The sequence below is a fragment of the Mus pahari genome, chromosome 6 (genome assembly GCF_900095145.1).
Source record: "Mus pahari chromosome 6, PAHARI_EIJ_v1.1, whole genome shotgun sequence".
NCBI lineage: Eukaryota > Metazoa > Chordata > Mammalia > Rodentia > Muridae > Mus > Mus pahari.
The window spans coordinates 105,827,421-105,846,511 of record NC_034595.1 but is presented as its reverse complement, the minus strand read 5'-3'; the positions used below and the strand labels follow the sequence as shown (position 1 = coordinate 105,846,511).

The window sequence follows — 19,091 nt, the reverse complement described above, 5'->3', positions numbered from 1 at the left end:
CAACCTTGTATGTGTTTGCCAACAGAGTGGGTGTACTCTGAATGGGAGAGCCTGCTCCAGGGTGGCAGGGCTCCTGAGAATGAGGTGACCCAGCAACTTCAGTCCCTGTAAGTGGAGTATGCCTGGCCCGTGTGTAGGACACTCCACAAGGGCACTGGCCTCCTCCCCTGTTGGTAGATGTTCTCTGTCCTTGCTTATTATATGTGGGTCACAGCAGGGTCCTCAGGTGGTCACTGGCAGAGTAGATAGGAATAAGAGGGTGGTGGTGGTTAATGAACTGCTGGGTGGGAAAGATCCAAGTCGGGGCAGGAGCCACATCTGTGACTTTGTCATTCAGAAGACACGTAGACACACCTTCCCACTCCTTGCTCCGTGGGTTTTGCCTTTGGACAGCCCTGTGAACCTGACAAACATTCTGTAGCCTGCCTTAAAGCAGACAACCTGTCTTAGACAATGGCCCATACCTACCAGGCTCATGGCTTGAATGGAATGGGTCAGTCCTGGCCCTGGTCACTCTGTGGAAGGGAGGGCATTTATGAATTGCCTAAGCAGGCAAACTAAGGGAAGCAGGAACTAGAATGGATACTTCCTTAGATTTGGCACAGCCGAGCCTCTTGCTGCAGCAAGAGGTCCACTGAGGCCCTCAGCTTCCTCTCAGTGGACAAAGCAGAGGGTCTATAGTTGTTAGGATCCTTTCCCCCACCCTCTCCTGGGAGCTAGCAGAAACCCCCGCAGCCCGCAGCAGCTACCCAGGTCTTGTTCACCGTGAGAGCAACAACAGCTCTGTATGCCCCTCTCCTCTCCACCTCCTGCCCTCCCTTTTTCTCTATGGCAGAGGACCACCAGCAAGCACTCCTCCTGATCCGGGTTTGTGAACATGGTAGATCCCACTGTTCCACCTCCAGCCACAGGGGAAGCCGCCCCTTGGCTGCTAAGGACGAGAGGCACAGACATGGAGGGCTTGATATTTTATTAGAAGCCTTCAGAACAGCCTGTGTTCTCCCACATGACCAAGAGTTCAAATTCTAAGTACAAAATAAATCGTGCCCACATGCACCCACCCATACAAAGGAATCCTTTAAGGATCGTCGTGGAGACCCCACCCTCCCAGAAAGCCCACTGTGAGCGCGCATCAGACAGCCAAGGCCATGTGGACCTTGAGGTGAGGTCCCATGGGCCCTACGCCCACGCAGGCTGAGTGCTTTCCTATGAGGAAACATCTGCAGTTCCGCCTTCACAAAAGGCAAATGTGCCCAGGGCACAGCCCGCCTGCAGGGTGCTTGCCCAGCAGCAACGGGCCCTGAAGAAAGTCCTCTACGGGCTGGGGTGAGCCAACCCCGACTCTACAAATATCATAGAACCGCCGGTGATGACCGGGAACTTCGCAGAAGTCACTTGCTGAAATGCAAACACAAAACAACCCCACGGGGTCGGACGGGCGGCAGAGGGTGGGCCCTGATTATCCCCAAATGACAACTCTGCACACACATTCTCTAAGAATGACCCTCCTGCTGGCCAGCCAACCGGGGGAGGGAGCCTTCGGAAGAAGGTAGCGGCCAACCTGGGGCTGAACTGAGGCTGGGGAATGTCTTCCCACACCCAGAGGAACGAGCTCATCCTCTGGTCCGCTCCAGGCACCGATGGGCCGCTGGGTCACCAGGGCCGCCAGAGGCCGCAGGCGGGTTGGTGCGAGGTGGAGACGGCGGCAGCAGCCTTAGCGGAGGAGCGCGCCGGTTGGGGCGCAGCTCCAGGAGTCGGGGCCTCCTTGGCAGGCGCGGTGGGAGCTGGGGGCCGCTGGAAGTGGTAAAGCAGCTTCATCTGCGTGTCGCTGGCGGCGTGCAGGGTCAGGAACTGCACTGCCTCCTGCAGGCACCACGAGTAGCCCTCGCTGTAGTCCTGGTGCAGGCTCTTGGGGCCGGCGGCTGCGGCAAAGGCTGTGGGGAGACGGAGCGGCATGAGTGGGGCGCGCGCGGTGGGAGCCACATCGGCGGGGAGCAGGAGGCGGGCGCAGGCGCCGGGCTCACCTTTGCTGTGTTTCAGGTAGCTGACGGCCATCTCCAGGATGTCGGCCTTCTCCAGCTTGGAGTTGGGCTGGTGCCGCGCGAACTCCTGCTCCAGCAGCAGCTTCAGCTGCTCTATGCTGCTGTTGATGCGGTCCCGGCGCATCTTCTCCACCACCGGCTTCCGCAGCTGCGGGAGGAGAGGCGTCAGGTGGGCGGCGGACGCCGGAGGCCCCGGGGGAACGGGACGGCGCGCGCGCCGGGCGAGTGGCACTTACTCGGTTTTTCTCCTTGGGACTGAGCATCTCAACCGCCACGGTACTTGGGGCCATGCCTGGAGCTCTGGAGGCGATTAGCGAGCGGAGCGGAGCGGACAGAGCCAGGCGTCCCGGGCTGGCGCGACCTGGACCCCAGCACGCCAGCCCTATATAGGCGCGGGCAGCGGTCCGGCGCCTGGGGTCCGGGCGCCGCGGCCGTTCCCACACTCGGCGGCCAATGGCGGCGCCGGCCGCACAAAGGCGCCGGCCCATTAGCGCACGCTAAATTGCCTGTGAATTGGCGCGGGCACAATGGTCGCTCCCCGAGGAGCAGGTGGGCCGCGCGGCACAATGTCCGGGCTGTGGGAACGCGCTCGCCCTCATTAGCATCCCGGGGCCTGATGCTGAGAGCCCCGCGCCTCAATATGCTGCCTTTTCCCAGGCCGCGGGGAGGTGGGGAGGGCAGGAAGGAGTGCTCCCCCCTTCTTCCCTCCCACTCCCCAGAGGCTCCCCACCGCTGGCTGGCAGAGGCCACAGGCGCAGAGAAATGAGAGTTTTACAATGAACAGACAGCGGCTTCCAGAGGAGTGGGCACCCTCCCCAGCTGGGACCTGTTGCCCACGGGCACAGTGGGTTAAAGTGGGCCATACTTCCTCAAAACAGATGCTGCGGCCATGCCATTCGCAGGTACAGGATGAGAGAGGGACTCAGGTGTTTAGGATTTAGGACTCTGGCGCTTTATTGCCAGTTCCGTCAGTTGAGAGGAGTGACTTCTCCGAAGCTAGAAATGGCCACGCGCGGAGCCTGCCAAGCCTCCTTCTAGGCTGGCTGAATTTGTTTTGGATAGTACCCAGAAGGAAGCCCCATACCCAGGAAGCCCTCAGGAACCCCTGAACCCACAGGGTATCTGGGCTGCTCTTGGGTCACCAGGTGCCACATGCATCTCTGAAACAGGAGGACCATGCCTCCTTCATGCTGTCTGTGATCACTACTCCCACGTGGCTTTTAGGAAACCGTGGCTGCCCTTAACTCCTCTCATGACATCTCCCTCTGCGAGCGTTTGCGTGCCTCTGTGTGTGTGTGTGTGTGTGTGTGTGTGTTCCAATTTCACTCAGCATTTTGTGTTGGCAGGTAGAAGGTGGAAGACCTAAAAATAAGCCCCCATATGAATGCCGTGCCGGTGTGGATGGGCCTCTTTGCAAGAACTGATAACTGTGGTGCCTAACCAGGTGACCTTACTAGTCACACCATAGACATCTAGGGGATGGCCATGTTAGGCGCGTCCCTCCATCTGGAACCTGTACTATTTCCCCAATACTCAGCAGGAGCTGGGAGATAAGGCCTGTGCTTCCTCCTAGGGGCAACCTAAGACCTAGCTAGGCCCAAAACAGGAGGCTGGCATCAGAGCACAATAACCAGTAGATGTCAGCCATGTCTGAGCTCAGGAACTGAAGGGCCTTCACGGTGTCCACTCAGGAAACGCCCTCCTGCTACGGTAGTGACCCATTACTGTAAGTGATCTATTCTCTATGGTAGTGACCCACTGCTGTAAGTGATCTCTATTCGCTATGGTAGTGACCCACTGCTGTAAGTGATCTATTCGCTATGGTAGTGACCCACTGCTGTAAGTGATCTATTCGCTATGGTAGTGACCCTCTGCTGTAAGTGATCTATTCGCCAGGTCTCACTCCAGAAGCTCTTAGCACAAGGGGTTGTTGGGTTACCATGGATGGAAGCATCTGGGACAGAGGGGGAGGCTTGGCTTTGAGGCAGCACAGGATGGTCTGTCCAATGCAAGATATTAGTGCAGAATTCACCTCCCCTAGACCCTGCCACACCCCTCACCCTGTAAGTTCAGGAGGGAGGCTCAGGGATGTATGCCTGGGCCTCTGCTGCTACAGCCCTGAGATCTAGCAGTGGTTGGCACTGTGTGGTGGCCAAGCAGCCCCCTCAGACTACAAGGAAGAGGAGTCTGGCGGTTCTCGGTAGAATCTTGTTTGCAGCCAACAAGAAGTTCACACCATAGGGTAGTCAAATTTAGCCGTGTTGTGGATCTCAGATTCCTGGGAGTGGTGAGGGCAGGAAAACCTGGTCACCTGTGTGCCTGTCCTGTATGCCTTGCAGGAAGGACTCAGGAGCCCTATTAGGCATTCAGAGAACAGAGGGAGTACAAACAGACCAGGGAGGGCATGAAACCCACCAACGGGAAACAGTCTGAGCCTGTGTGCTCTGACCATTGCTCCTAGCTGCTGGCAGCAAGGACCCAAGACTGTACCCAGATATGGGGGTCATCCAGGCACAGACTTGCTCCCCAAGACTCTGGTGGGAACAGTTGGCTAAAGCTTGTGTTCTGTACTTCCAGTAAGTACCTTCCCCTGAGCCAGCTCCTCACCCAAATGAGACGCGTGCCAGGAGATGTGGTCCAACCTCCATCCCACCCCAACCTCCTGCCCACCCGCGGTGGGTTAGGAGAGCCGGCCTTCCAGAGGTGAGGGTGGTGGGTGGGCCATGGGGAGGGCCACCCCCTCCCCCGCTCCTCTTCAATCCCCTCCCCCTCCCCCTAGCAGCTTTGATCCAATTTTCAGTTGTGGGAAATATGAAATGAATGGTGTTAAATCCCAGCCGGATGAAAGGCTGGTTGCCTCCCCGAGTGCGGGCCAGATGGCAGCCCAGGCGGCCTCTGAGGCACACGCCTGGCCTTTGTGGGCCGTTTAACACTGTGAATGGGGCCAAAGTGTGGGAAACTCTCTGGGCTCCTGGCTCACACCATCCGACTTGAGTAGCTGCAAAGGGGGAGGGGTAAAGGCTGCCTCTGGCTGGCGGGCTTTGCCTGGCAGAAGCACTGCGGGGTGGGGGAGGGGCGTTGGGCTCCTCCTGCCGCGGCAGCCACGTCGAGCAGGATAGGAGTCCTCTAGTTTGCCCTTCCTGTTCCTTTCAGAGCATCCTACCTGAGCGCTCAATGGGTCTGGGCAAAGGGACAGTAGTTGAGGGGCAGGGTCTGGAGGGGCAAGACCCCTCTGTGAGTGCTCACGCTATTTTGTACATTGGAGTGGAAGTGGGGATCCTGTAAACTGAGGCTGCCTGGTTACTCTGAAAGTCACAACCCAGTCCCTTCTTCAGTAAGCTGGCTGAGGAGCTCCATGGATGAGAAAGAACTCTGCACCCAGTCTCTGAAGGAAGGCTCACTGTGGGCGGGAGTGCAGCCCTGTGATAAACAGTTTGGAGGGCAGACAAAAAAATTAAACAGAATTATTTTATAACTCAGAAATTCTGCCTTCATGTCTATGCTCATGAAAGTTATAGGCAGACACAAGCTTTTCTGTACTGGCGCCCACAGCTGTACCACACAGGAGCCAAGGAGCCAGGGCCACCCAAGTGTTCTCCCACCAATGGACAGATAAAGAGCAGAGGAAGCATCCATAGAGTGGAAGATCGCTCATTCGTACACAGCATGGGTGAACCTCGAGGGTGTTATGCTAAGGAGACAAACCAGCCCTGAAAGGACAGATCCCGTGTGACTCCAGTTACGGGAAGAACCTAGGGTAGTCAAATCTGTGGGCAGAAAGTGGAACAATGACTGTCAAGAGCTGGGACAGGAGGAAGATGGGGTGGCGGGGGGTTGGGGGGGACTGTTCTGGGTTGGGAAGATGAACATGGGTGGTGGTGACAGCTGTGTCACATCGTGAGTATATTTAACAAGTGTGAACAGAAGTGGGTGAATTTTTATGTATATTTGGCCACAGTTGGGAGGTTGTCTAGTGAAGAGCCATAGACATGATCATGCTTGTGTGACTGTGGGGAGATGTTGGGCCCTAGGAGCATGCCAGCATCCCCAGCCTGCTGTCCCTGGTTCCAGAACATTTACAGTGGATGAGATCCAGGATAGAGAGGGTTGGAATGAGGATGGGCCAGGAATTGGAGGGGCAGCCTGCTGCTCCCTTCCACCCCCTCTCCTGAGAAGGTGAGGCAAGACCGTATCTGGGATGGTAGGGACAGAGTCTCCCCAAGTTATGACCACACCAGGGTTGTCCTATGCTGAGCCCTGTCTTGATTCTAACCAGCCTTTAGTCCTCAGCCTTCTGCTGTAAGGAGACGCCTTCTTTTTCCTGGACAGATCACCAGGAAGGCCAGCTGACCATGGAGGAAGTCAGCCCTGTGGCAGAGAGAGGTACTTAGTGGCTGCTGACTGGGCCTTGGGTGGGCTCGCTTGGGTCCTGCAGGCGGGGTCTGCAGTGGGGCAGGGTGGTGGTGGTGGTGGTGGTGTGACTAATGATACACCTGCTAAGCACAGGACAGTGACTTCCTAGACGGGAAGTGAGGCGCGAGAGCTTTTGTCTTCAGTTCACTGGCCAGCAGCAGAAGTCAAGAGACTTGCCAAGGCATGTGAATTGTGGGTCAGTAAACTCTGTGTGTCAAAAGTGCCAAACACTCTGTAGTTTGTAGTGACTTCCCAGTTTACGTTTGACTCCCAAGACACCCACCCACAAGCCACCTTCTTCTACTTGAGCACTTACCAGCACAGAGAGCAATTTAGACACTCATGCTGGGATTTCTTTCTTTCTTTCTTTCTTTCTTTCTTTCTTTCTTTCTTTCTTTCTTTCTTTCTTTCTTTCTTGATTACTTGAGATGGGGAGTTACCATGTAGCATTGAGATGGGGAGTTACCATGTGGCATCGAGATGGGGAGTTACCATGTAGCCCTGGCCTCAAATCGGAGGTCCTCCTGCCTCACCCTCCGGAGAGTAGAGATCACAGATATGTGTCACCACACCTAGCTAAGGCTGGGATTCTAAGACCCTCAACATCTGCTTGCTTGCTTGCTTTCCTGGGTCATCAAGGCAGGTGGGGGTAGCTCCAGGAGAGAAGTGTACAGAGCAGAGAGGGTGAGATACTAAAGTGAGTGACTGGTGGCTGTAGGGGACAGGACAGTCTCTAGGAATGGATGGGTGCTTGGGGGTGGGGTGGGGTGAAGAGATGCTATAGTGCCCTAGTCTGACCTTTGGGTGTGTACTCCAAGTGTGAGAAAAGTAACAAGCCTATCAATTGGAACCAATGCTTTGGATGGTAAGTAACCAGAAAATTGGAGCAGGGGCAGTGGGCTACAAAAGGCTGCCAGTAAGGCATGTAGCCAATGCCTTTTGTAAGTTCTTTGGCTTATGGGTTCTCTTTGGGGCTAGGAAGAAAGCCTTAGAGCTCTCCCTGGCCAGCACCCCGAATCTTCCCCTTCCCTAAAACTAGACTAAGGAACTGTATCCAAGACGGCAGGGCTCTTTCCCCCTTCCCACTGCAGCTCTTCCCTTGGTCAGCAGAGACCAGTGCACAGGGGCTGAGCAGAGGACAAGCTTGGCCTTGCACTGTGGGTAGAGGAGTTCTGAAAGTGAGGTAAGAGATCCTAATGTGCAGGGGGTGCTTTGGGGGCTGTGGGTTGGGTCTATCATGGAGTTACAGTGAAGGTAGGTAACTATTGGCCGGGAGGCCCACAGGACATGGAGGGACACATGCAGAAACATCAAGTGTTGGCATGGCTTGGAGCATGGGTTTTCTTATTGACGCTTTCATCTTATGTTTATTTAATTGTTTGTTTGCTTATGTAGTGTGTGTGTGTTTGTGGGGGGGGAGGGGGACACAGGACAACTTGCAGAAGCCAGTTTTCTCCCAATAAATGGTTTCCAGGGATCAAACTCAAGGGCTTCTGCACACACACACATGCATGCACACACACATGTGTACACCCTGTCACCTGGCACACAAGCCACACATATAGAGACATACACACACACACACACACACACTCCTGCTCCTGTAGGCCCAGGGAGCACCCTGGCATGTACCTTTGCACATCTGTGTGTGCTGGTGCCTGTGTGTGTCTATGTACAGATGCCCATGCCTGTGTGGTCATATATGGTTTTTTTTGCCATGTTTAGGTACTCTCAGGGTCACTGTCCCCAGCCTAGTCCTGCTGCTCTCACCTCTCAGAATGCCCTGGTCAGCCAAGCATTTCTCTCTACTGCCCTTCCTTGGAATAGATACCTGGGTGCTGTGATGTGGGGGGTGGGGTGGGGGGGACTATGTGGCCATCACTGCCCTCCTTCCTGTGACACAAGGCTGGGTCAGGCCCTCAGGAACCCTCAGGAGCAGGAAGGTGAATGCCTCTGTTGCAGATGAGGAAGCTGGGGCTCTCAGGAGGAAGCAGTTTGCCTGTGGGCCTGTCTCTTAGATTCTGCCTGAGGTGCTGCTGCCCCAGCCCCAGAGGGTGACCTGGGAGAGCACGGCCCAGTCTAGACATGGGGTGGTCTTCTCTATGAGAGAGTGGGTGGGACATCTTCATCCCGAGTGGACACTGGGCAGACCCTCTTTACACCTGCCGAGGTAAAGTCAGGTCTCCTGCATGCAGAGCACAGGGAGGGACTGGGTACTTGCAGCAGTGTCTGTGTGGGCTAAGGTTTGTTAGCTTCGGACCCATTGCACAGAGGAGGAAATCAAACCTTCCTGAGGTTTGGGGACTGGGTGACTTCAGGGGGGGCCCACTGGGCCAGCCCCTCCCCTGCTTCTGTCTATCAGCCTCTCCACTGGGTGTTCTTCAGGTGTGGGTCTCAGACAGCTACTGAAATTACCTTCCTAGGGCATCTACTTCTCCTTTCCACACCTGCTTTGAACTTCCAGAGCCTTGAGAACCACAGGCAGCTCCACCCTGTTCCAGTCGATGAGAGGGTCTGATACATGTCCTGCTCATCAGGTTAGATGCCACAGTCTGATCCTGAGGGTTATAGCTCATTGGGTCTGCACCAATCTTGCCTTACAGACTGACTCTGCCAGCTTTCTCCACAGCAGGATTACTTCAGGGGAGTTCCAAAGAGCAGGCTGGATGGGCGGACAAGGGCCTGGCTCTGCCCTTGGCTTTCTCACACATGTGAACACATCTTGATCGATCTAGAGCCTCAGTTTACCTGTCTGTAAGATGGACTTATAGGCTCACCTGGGACTTGAGGAATTGACTCCAGGTTGTAGGGAGCCACCCCCCTCTTCTGCTACCCCCACACTCAAGGAGAGCCTTGCTGAGATGTACCTCTACTGGGCCCCAGCCCAGAAGGAGCATCTGCAGCCAGGGCTGCCTGCCACCTGTGCCCAAATAACAGGTGCCCAGACATCTGCACTGTACATAGTACTAAGCCGGAGCTACCAAATCAGGAGGCAAGGCCACCTTACCCACCTCTTACTCTCACATCAACCTGACCTGAGAGGGTAAGAGTATCCGTAGAAGGGTGGGGCGTTGAATATGCCAATTCCTCCAGGAATGTCCCCAAGGGGCTGAGTTCCAGAACCCAGAGCTGCAGTCATTCTCTTTGAAGTGGGTCTGAAGGTGGATCTAGCACTGAAGGTCACAAACCTTGAAGGTCACAAACCTGGTCCCCTGCTGTGACTCAGGTTCTAAAGGCTGCTCCTGGAAGTCCCCTCTACTTTGTACCTCCCTCTGCCCCAATCTCTTCTTTTGCTTACCAGTGCCCCACCCCACCCCCGCCCCACCCAGGGCTCCGGTGATGGTGGTTGGCCTCCTGATATCCCATCTCCAAAACTTCCTTTCTCATCTGATTGAGGTGGGGCCTGGGACTGGGAGACACACTGAGGACACAAGTCCACGCTCTCGCCCTCCGTTCCCAATGGGCCTGGAGACTCCGGGTCTGACGAGCTATGTTTCACAGCCCGCGGCCCCACTGGGTGGGCGCTCTGCTTGAGAGACATTTGGGTGTCTGTGAGGTGGGGACCATCCTCCTGGGGCTCCTGGAACTTCCGCGCACTGCAGGGCTCCGTGGAGCAGGTTGCCTCCGCTTCCAGCCGCCTTAGTTGGGGAAAGGGCGGGGGCGGGCTCAGGGCAACAGAGGTGGGCGGTGGGAAAACTGGGGGCGGGGATGCTCTCAAGGCAGCGAAGGGATTAGGTCGATCCAGCCCACGTGGCCACGCTCTGTCCACCAGCCCCCAGTGGGCCAGGGTAGTGCCGGGGTCGCAGTCCCAAGCTGCTTAAAAACTCTGTGGTGTCAGAGAGCAGCCCCTTCCCAACCCCTGAAAAGCAGACGAGCCCTTTATTGCTCTATTATAACACGGAGCCAGATGGTCTTTTGGGAGCTACCCTCCTCATGCCCCCCACCGCCGCCCTCATTCATTCAGAAGCAGGCCCCGGCACTAATGCCGAGGGGCTGGGCACGCTTCCCGCGCTACCGCCGCCGCCACCAAAGTGTGGGAACCGCCGCCTAGAGCGAGGATCACGGTGATATGGACAGGGGAGGCTGTCCCCAGCCTGAGCCAGACGCTGGTCCTCATCCTTGGCTCTCAATCTTGAGAGGGGATACAGATCCATCCCCAGACACCATCCTCATGTCTCCCCAGCTGTGTGGCCCATGGCATCACATTTAAACCTATTCCTGCCTCAGTTTTCTTATCTGCAAAGTGGGGGCAATGGTAGGGACCCTCAATTGGTTTCGGAGGTCAGAGGCAGGTAGCTGGCAAGTATGGAGCACCAGGGCCTCCTTGTCCCCCACCCCACCCCCAATGATATTTACATTCTAAAGCAACCAACATCCAAACAAGACTGTTCGGTCTACGGTGTGAGACATGGCATGAGATTAAAATGTCAGGGTAGCTGGTGAAATCTTGTTGATGTGCAGCCATCCCTTACCTATGCCTGTCTTGATACAGTACCAGAGGATGATCAGGGAGGTGCCCTCCACCCAGACTAAAATAGTTATCATGCAGCCCTTTACAGGAAACAGCTGTCCCACTCCCATCCCAAGGGATTCTTACTTTCCCCCTCCCCCTCATGTCCGAGGCTGACATGAGAGCTTCCATTGGGAGACCAAGCTGGTTTTCACAAAGCAGAATTACCTCTGGATACCCAGCATCATCATACCCAATGGACAGGTAGACAAACTAAGGCACAGAAAAAAATATTCAAGGCCAAGTTGCAAATGGTGGCTTAGGTCAGAGTGAAGGACTGGGGGTTGAGGCAGGGAGAGGGAAACCTTGTGTTCTGGCAGACAGGACAAAGGACACAGGTGGGTCCTGAGTCCTTGGTGAGTCACACATATTTCTCCCAGGGTCTGCTGATGTCTCCAGATTGCAGCCAGGCAGTGGCGGCACACTCCTTTAATCCCAGTACTTGGGAGGCAGAGGCAGATGGATTTCTGAGTTTGAGGCCAGCCTGGTCTACAGAGTGAGTTCCAGGACAGAGAAACCCTGTCTCGAACCGCACCCGCTTCCCCGCATAAAAAAAAAAAAAAAAAAAAAAAAAAAAAAAGGTGCCTCTTGCCTTTCCCAGCTGCAGTTTGAGTAGTGTTTGGCTTGGCTTGTGTTTAAGGAGTTCCTCAGATTTTCAGGCTCATAGCAACCCACTAATCGAGTGTAGGACACCGTGCTTCCTGAAAGGAACAGATCCAGGGTAAGCGGCAGCTGTAAGAAGCAAGGGAGCCTTTGGGGGGTGGCTGCTGGTTGCACCTGAACATGAGGAGAAGACCAAGGGCCCTCTCGGGGGCAATGCCTGGGGTCCCCTCTGTAGCAGATCATTTCCACAGGATGCCAGAGACTGGGGACCCTGAGGCTCTGATTGGAGGTCCCTTCTTTTACCACATCAGTTAGCAGGATATTGATCATCCCACCCTGCTGGTAATGTTTGAGAAAAACCGGAACCAAACTCCGCAAGCACAGTCATACCATGTCTCTAAGAGACTCTAACATTTAGGGAGATTACAGATAGGGCTCAGACCCATAACCCAGAGAAAGCTTCATTGTGGCCCCTTAATGCCTGCTCTCTCTGTCTGTCTGTCTGTCTGTGTGTTTTTTTTTTGTTTTTGTTTTTGTTTTTTTCTGAGACAGGGTTTCTCCGTGTAGCCCTGGCTGTCCTGAAACTCATTCTGTAGACCAGGTTGGCCTCAAACTCAAGGCTCCGCCTGCCTCTGCCTCCTGAGTGCTGGGATTAAAGGTGTGTGTCACCGTTGACTCCTGGTTCCTCTCTTGGTGTCCAACCCCAACGCCAGCATAGGATGCTCACCTCATCAGCTGTCTCTTTGAGACCTGACGTGCATTGCGGCTGCCACCTCATGGTACTCTCCCATGAAGATTGGCCAGCCAGGATCCATGGGTGCTTCTAGCCCAGCGTGGAGACTTCCAGTGAGACTCACAATGACCGGCAGAGAGGACCCATACCCCACGGTCTCAGCCACATCTGGCACTCCCTACAGCAGTGGGTGAGTGGGCATCTCCTGGGACTCTCCACAGGTGGAGCCACTACAGGGAGGTTTTTATCGGATCCTTGGCTTCAGCGTAGGAAGAGGCAGATCAAACTGCCCATCTCCCGCCCGTGCTTGATAAGTGGGCAATGTGTGTCAGGCTCTGGAGTGGGTGGGCAATGGGGCGAGGCAAAAGAGGGGCCTCTAGATGCTCCTCAAACCTGGCAGTGACTTGTATCTTCAAGAATGGCAGTTTTCTACCCCTCTTCCAGGACCAAGACTCTACTTGGAAATGCTCTAGTAGGTCCCAGAGTTCTCTGCTCTTTCCATAGGTGCCCTGGACAGCCTTCAGCATCTCCACCCTAAAGTCATTCCCTCAGGAGAGCAAGCAGCCCCTACCAGTCCCACTTCAACCTGCTTCTCCTCATGAAATGGAAAGGAGAGGAAGCCAAACATTTCTGTATTGCATGGAGCCCCATGTCTGCCTGAGGACACTTGGTGGGGCCTAGGGGTGGCAGGCAAGGTGATTCTGCCTTCTTTCCAGGCAGTATCAGCCAGAGAGGGAGAGAGGAGAGAGGAGAGAGGAGGAGGAGGAGGAGGAGGAGGAGGAGGAGGAGGAAGAAGAGAGAGAAGAAGGAAGAGGAGGAGAGAGAGAAGGAGAAGAAGGGAGAGAAGGAAGAGGAGAGAGAGAAAGAAGGAGAAGGAGAAGGAAGAGAGAGGAGAGAGAGGGAAGGGAGAGAGAGTGAAGAAGGAGGAGGAGAAGAAGGAGAGAGAGGTTGAATGAATAATTTGGGCGGGAGGCCTGCTCTGGGTGGGTTCCCACACCCCACCCCTGCCTCATACATTCATCCCCACAAAAGGCGCGTGCGCGGCAACAAACTCATTCGCCACGGGGCCGCCTGTGCTTTGTGAGCCAAGCTCCTGGCCCCAGAGGCCATCTGGGGAGCAGTCCTCCGGGCGGGCAGGGTGGGGGCTTCCCTCTAGGCAGCCTTTGAGGCCCTGGGCATCAACAGCAGCTCCCTGGCAACCTCGCTGGAGGTCAGCACATCTGGCCCCTGGAGAGCGCCCCTGGAACTGCCGGCTCCTCTTATGTTACACTAGGTGTGAGAAGGGCACTCTCAAGAGATTCACCTGCTGCTTTAGCCATGGGTCTAAAAGGGTTGTGAGCATAGGGTTCAAAACCGTGAGTTTCCACTACATAGAAGCTGGGCTGTGCGGGTCTCAGTTTTCCCATCTATGGAATGGAGCTGATGGCGGTCCTGCCCAGGTGTTCGCTGAGGAGCACAGTGAGCAGAGAGGAGACTTCAGAGTGGCCTTGGACTCAAAGCTGCTGGATGTCTCCATTCCTGAGCCCCCAGGAACTGTCAGACTCTACATCTGGTTTCCTGGTGGGAACATGGCTGGATTTACGCATGGGAGTCCAAGTCCAAAGTGATGGATGGGCGGCTAGGTGTGGCCCTCCCATGCCCCCAGCTCTGAGCTAGGAGGAGAACTTCTGCTCAGCTTCTGTGCTGTAGGTGTTAAATAAGTGTGCATTTTCCTGTCAAGCCTCTGGCTGTGGCCCTGTCTAGGGCACATAGGGTGGAGAGAAAAGAGAGAGGACTCAGGTGGGTGCAAAGCCTTCTGCAGCCCTGCTTGCGTAGCGGGCATCTCTAAGTCTGGGCAGCTGGGCTGGTAGGGCGGGAGCCGGAGTATTCAAGGGTCTTTCCACTTAAGAATATTTCCTGGCCAAAGGGCTCCTGGGGCCAGAGCCTGGTGGAAAGACCCTCTCCGGGGTGTCCCTGCCCCCAGCTTTGCTGGGGAGGGGGGTCCTTGAGAGGGTGTCCTGCAGGCTCAGAGAGATAATCCCGGCTTTTGAGAGGCTGTGAGAGGCTGGCCCGGGGACTTTCCCACAGCCCCACATAAAGGGCTGGGCGCCAGCTGCTCTCCCACAAAAGACGCCAGGCCATTCAGGGCCTCCAGGCAGGCGGGGCCAGCAGAGCAGCTACCACAGCCTACCTGGCCACCCTCAAGCCAGACCAAGACTACAAGGAGGTTCCTCCCTGGTGACCAATGAGAGGTCAAGATGTCCCCAGAGCTGGAGACCAAGGTGCAGTTTTATAAAGTTCCCCGGGGTAGGTACCCCCCCTTTTGCCCAAGGCTGGCACCATTCCTGGGTTCCATCACTCAGCCCCAGGGCCTGGGCAAAGGACTCTCAGGAAGACCCTGCACGCTCTTGCCATTATGCCTGGCACAGTGCCTCTGCTGCCGCCTCTGCCATCGTTGGGCTGCCCTGTCTCCTCTCCTCCTGCCACACGTCCTGCTCAGAGTCACACTGGTTGGCACACCTCCTTGCTCCCCGGCTTGCCCACGATGCTCTCTCTCCCAGTATTCATTTCTACCTCACCCACTCAGTAACCCAGCTTGCCACTCAACCTGAGGGACAAAGAGGGGCATGGCGATCACCTTATCAGGACAAGGCCTTCTCCGCACACCTCAGTCTCCTTATCTGATGTGAGGAGCAGCAGTGCCCTATCTCTGGGCAAGCGGAAGAGACTCTCAATTTTAGCCGATTAGAAATAGCAGTCTGGGCCGGGCGTGGTGGCACACGCCTTTAATCCCAGCACTCGGGAGGCAGAGGCAGGCGGATTTCTGAGTTCGAGGCCAGCCTGGTCTACAGAATGAGTTCCAGGACAGCCAGGGCTACATGGAGAAACCCTGTCTCGAAAAACCAAACCAAACAAACAAACAAGCAAACAAAACCACAAAGAAATAGCAGTCTGGATAGAGTGGTGAACCTGTAATTCCAACACCTGAGAGGCAGGGATGTATATCAGGAGTCTGCTGTTAGCCTTGGCCGCACAGCGAGTTCAAAGCTAGCTCAGCTTATGTGGCCAAAACCAAAAGCAAAAACCAAACCAAACCAAAAAAAACAAAACAAAACAAAACAAAAAAGAAAGAAAGAAAGAAAGAAAGAAAGAAAGAAAGAAAGGAAGGAAGGAAGAAAGAAAGGGGAACAATTTATCAAGTCTTAGAGCTACTGGGGGAGGATTGCAGGGGGGGCTCTTCCCCTGGGAGTTAGCTTCCTGTACCAGCACTGAGGTAAGGACTAGCCCGAGAGAGGTATGTGGGGCTCCCTGGGGAAGGTTGCGTATTGGATTGAAATATTGTGTACTGGATCGTTGCTTATTGGGTTTAAGGCAGCTGGGGACCTCTGGAATGAGATGGTCTTGACATTTTTAGGGCTACTCCTGAAGTTTTTTTGTTTGTTTGTTTGTTTGTTTTTGTTTTTTGAGACAAGGTTTCTCTGTATAGCTCTGGCTGTCCTGGAACACACTTTGTAGACAAGGCTGGCCTCCAACTCAGAAATCTGCCTGCCTCTGCCTCCCGAGTGCTGGGATTAAAGACGTGCGCCACCACCGCCCAGCTCTAAAGTTATTTTTAAAAACCTGATCAATCGTGCGTCCGCGTGTACAGCCTGTAGGATCAGGCTTTCTTTCTATAACGTAGATTTCTGGGAGTGAACTCTGGTCATCATCAGGCTTGGCAGCAAGCATCTTTATGTAGCGTCTTGCTAACCCCGACCAAACTTCAGTCACTCCCTAAAACTACCAAGCCCTAGTGTGTTCCTTGGACTGGGCTGCAGTTCTGCAGGTGGAAGGTAGAGATCAGTTGCCCTCAGACAACTCGAATGACAAGATGATAAAATAAGGCAAGGAGAACACTAGTCCTCTGCCTTTCCTGTAGGAAGCTGGGGCCAGGGCAGAAACTGCTAATGACACTGATCTCTAGATCCTGGCTGCAGTGTGCAAGGCAGTGACAACATTCTCAGGGACTGGAGGGTTAAGATCCAAGGGCGAGAAGCCTACCAGCCAGAGTCCTGTGAGGTCCAGGACGTGGCTGCAGCAGTTCCCCACCCCTCACTCCTGATGTATAGTAGCCCAGCCCCTCTGTGGGAGGGCTCATGCTCTGTTGTCCAATCCTGCCTCTCCACTGGCTCCTGGGCGTGGGAAAACGCTAGAAACTACACCAACCCCTCCATCCCCCGGTGCCATAAAGGCACAGTGACCTCTGGTCTGGCTGCTTTTCAGAGTCCCCACCTCTAGGAGTGAAGAGTGAGTCCAGCACTTACAGTGTGGGTCCAGCAGGGGCCTGGAGGCAGCCTGGACTCTCCTGTTGGAGGTTTGTGGGTCGGGGCAGGCAGAAACTCTGCCAGAGCTGGGAACAAGGAGGCAACATCCCTGGATAACCTTGGCCTGGTGGGAGCCGGTGCCTGACTTACGGCCCTGCCTTGATTTATATGCCTCTGGCCTCTTCCCCTTACACTCTGCAGCAAAGAAACATACCAGAGGGAATTGGGAAGGAGAGAGCTCCTCCAGCCTGCTTTCTACATCAAGTGGTAACCTAGGTGACGAGAGATCTGCACTGCCACCCAAGTGCAGCATGCTGAAGCAGCCCCTGCCCATAGGAAGCAGGATGGAGACGTGGGAACAGGGGTGAAGACCAGGGATGCTGGTGTGGCTCTTCCCGCAGTTGAGACTCTTGTGTCCCTCCTTTTTTTCTCCAGAGCAGAGACCGAGCTGTGGATAGGTGAGGGGTTACCTGCCCTCACGTCTGTCTTCATTTTGGAGAAAGGGTGCACAGGATTTGTGTATTGCAAAGGCTGTATACCGTCTGACTTGCTTATGGCAGAGAGGTCTGGACCAACACACCACGGAGGACAGATGTATAGGGAGTTCCTTCATGACCTTTCTAGCCAGACCGGAGCTGAATCCTGTTCCTCCCAGGCTGTGTAGGGGCTCCATGTTTTATATCGGAATAAGACTGAATGGGCAAATTCTGTCCACCATGCTGTGCACAGGGTGCTATAGCAGTGTGAGGCAGCTTGGGTATCCCTGGAGGCAATGGCAGGCATGTGGAAGACTGCACACAGCGCACATATACTTCAGGGAGGGAACAGCACAGGCTTTGAATAAAGGCACTGGCCAGGGTCTCAAGTCTGAGTCTGTCGCCTACCCTGAGGCTGACTGCAACCCTGAGGTCCTGGGTACCACCTGGGCTGGTCCTGTGTTGAGGGCTTCCTGGGTTGGTCCCTTGTCTGTCCTGCTGGCTTTCTCCCTCGTTCTGTGGCTAACCCATGGGCCACTTTGGGTCCAAATGACTGGAGAGACAGACCGTCCGGGATGCTTTCAGCCATGCTGGCTCCTTTCCCTGGTATGCGCTGAAGAGGCCAACTTACCAGCACCCCAGGAGCCATGGTATTAGCTGCACATGCAGCCACCCTCTGCATAGTCCCAGGGGTAAAGCAGACCATGCCCATTGCAGAGAGGAGCAGCCATCCATCCATGGGGCCACGTGACATTAGGAAGTCAAGTGGGGCTGGTAATGCACTCGCTGCCTCTGCCTTCCTCCCTTTCTTTTTTATTCCTTGGTAAATGCAAATTTCTCTCAATTCCCTAACTCCCTCCAGCATTGATGATCCATGGACATGAGCTTGCTCTATAGACCAGACTGGTCTAGAACTCAGAAATCTGTCACCCTCTGCCTCCCAGGTGCTGGGATTAAAAGCCCACCACCACTCAGCGAGGAATGTGGCATTCTTTTTTTTAACTTTTTTTTTTTTTTTTTGATACAGGGTTTCTCTGTGTAGCCCTGGCTGTCCTGGAACTCACTCTGTAGACCAGGCTGGCCTTGAACTCAGAAATCCTCCTGCCTCTGCCTCCCAAGTGCTGGGATTAAAGGCGGAATGTGGCATTCTTAAGTAAACACAGCCCCCAAATCTTCTGGGGAGGGAAGCCTGACTATGAGCCTGAGGTGCAGGGATCAGCCAGGCCTGGGTTTTGCTGCCCTCTAGTGGCTCAAAGGAAGGAGCGTAAGCAGGGTTTCCGCACACAAATGCTAGGCTCCAGGCTCCTAAGTGGACATCTTGATGTTCTCAGCAGCCACCAGAGGTCACACTTCAGCACTAGGCTGAGGAGGGAGGAGACCTGAATGGTTCTTTCCCAAGTTCTGGTAACGTTGGTTCTGGTTCTGGTAAAGACTCAGATGGGAAGTCACCTCTCTGGGGGATTTTTCTGTCCCTGGTGAGACTTTCGCAGAACCCAGCATGACCTGGCAGAAGCTCATAGGCTGAGCAGGGGATGGAAGTCTTTGTCCTTTTCCCATAGAGACCTTGAGCAGTCTCTGGCTATCTTGTTAATGAGACTTCTGTGTCTTTGTAGCCCGAACTGCTCCCCTGGGTACCACTTCTACATTTGGTTACTTCACCTATCAGCATGTCTGTGTTCAGGGAGAGGCCTGCCTGAGGCCTCCTGTGCCCCATTACCCAGCATACAGTAGGTGCTTCTTAAACAGAGGACTCTTGGTACCCGAGGATCCCAGGACTCAGGTGAGGCCCAGCTGGCTCGGGGAACTGACATTTCCTCATAAGGGGCAATGCCTGAGACAGGGGCCTGCCCAGACCTAGCTGGGCTAGCCTGGGGATGGGGCTTTTCCTAGCTATGTAGACAGATAGAGAAGCAGTCTGTATATAGCTTGGTATCAGGTTACATGGGTGGTTCATGGTCCCCAGAGCCTGTCTGTCATTTACATGTGTGTGCATGTGTGCTTGCATGCATGTGTGTTGGGGGCAAGGCTTGA

At 54.9% G+C, this 19,091-nt stretch overlaps 1 protein-coding gene across 1 annotated transcript; it reads right to left on the bottom strand.

The window, feature by feature from the left end:
* Positions 1–953: 953 nt before the first annotated feature.
* Positions 954–2,395, bottom strand: Hes5 (hes family bHLH transcription factor 5). The gene is made up of 3 exons (XM_021200554.2): positions 2,279–2,395; positions 2,025–2,190; positions 954–1,934 (listed from the first exon to the last, which is right to left on the bottom strand). The coding sequence occupies exons 1-3, from the start codon at positions 2,330–2,332 to the stop codon at positions 1,654–1,656; spliced, it is 501 nt and encodes a 166-aa protein (XP_021056213.1). The 5' UTR covers positions 2,333–2,395; the 3' UTR covers positions 954–1,653.
* Positions 2,396–19,091: the final 16,696 nt, after the last annotated feature.

Coding starts and splice junctions, on each gene's coding strand:
- Hes5 (XM_021200554.2), bottom strand. CDS start 2,332: ATGGCCCCAAGTACCGTGGCGGTTGAGATGCTCAGTCCCAAGGAGAAA. Junction 2,191..2,278: donor GTCCCAAGGAGAAAAACCGA/GTAAGTGCCACT, acceptor CTCCTCCCGCAG/CTGCGGAAGCCGGTGGTGGA. Junction 1,935..2,024: donor CTACCTGAAACACAGCAAAG/GTGAGCCCGGCG, acceptor GTCTCCCCACAG/CCTTTGCCGCAGCCGCCGGC.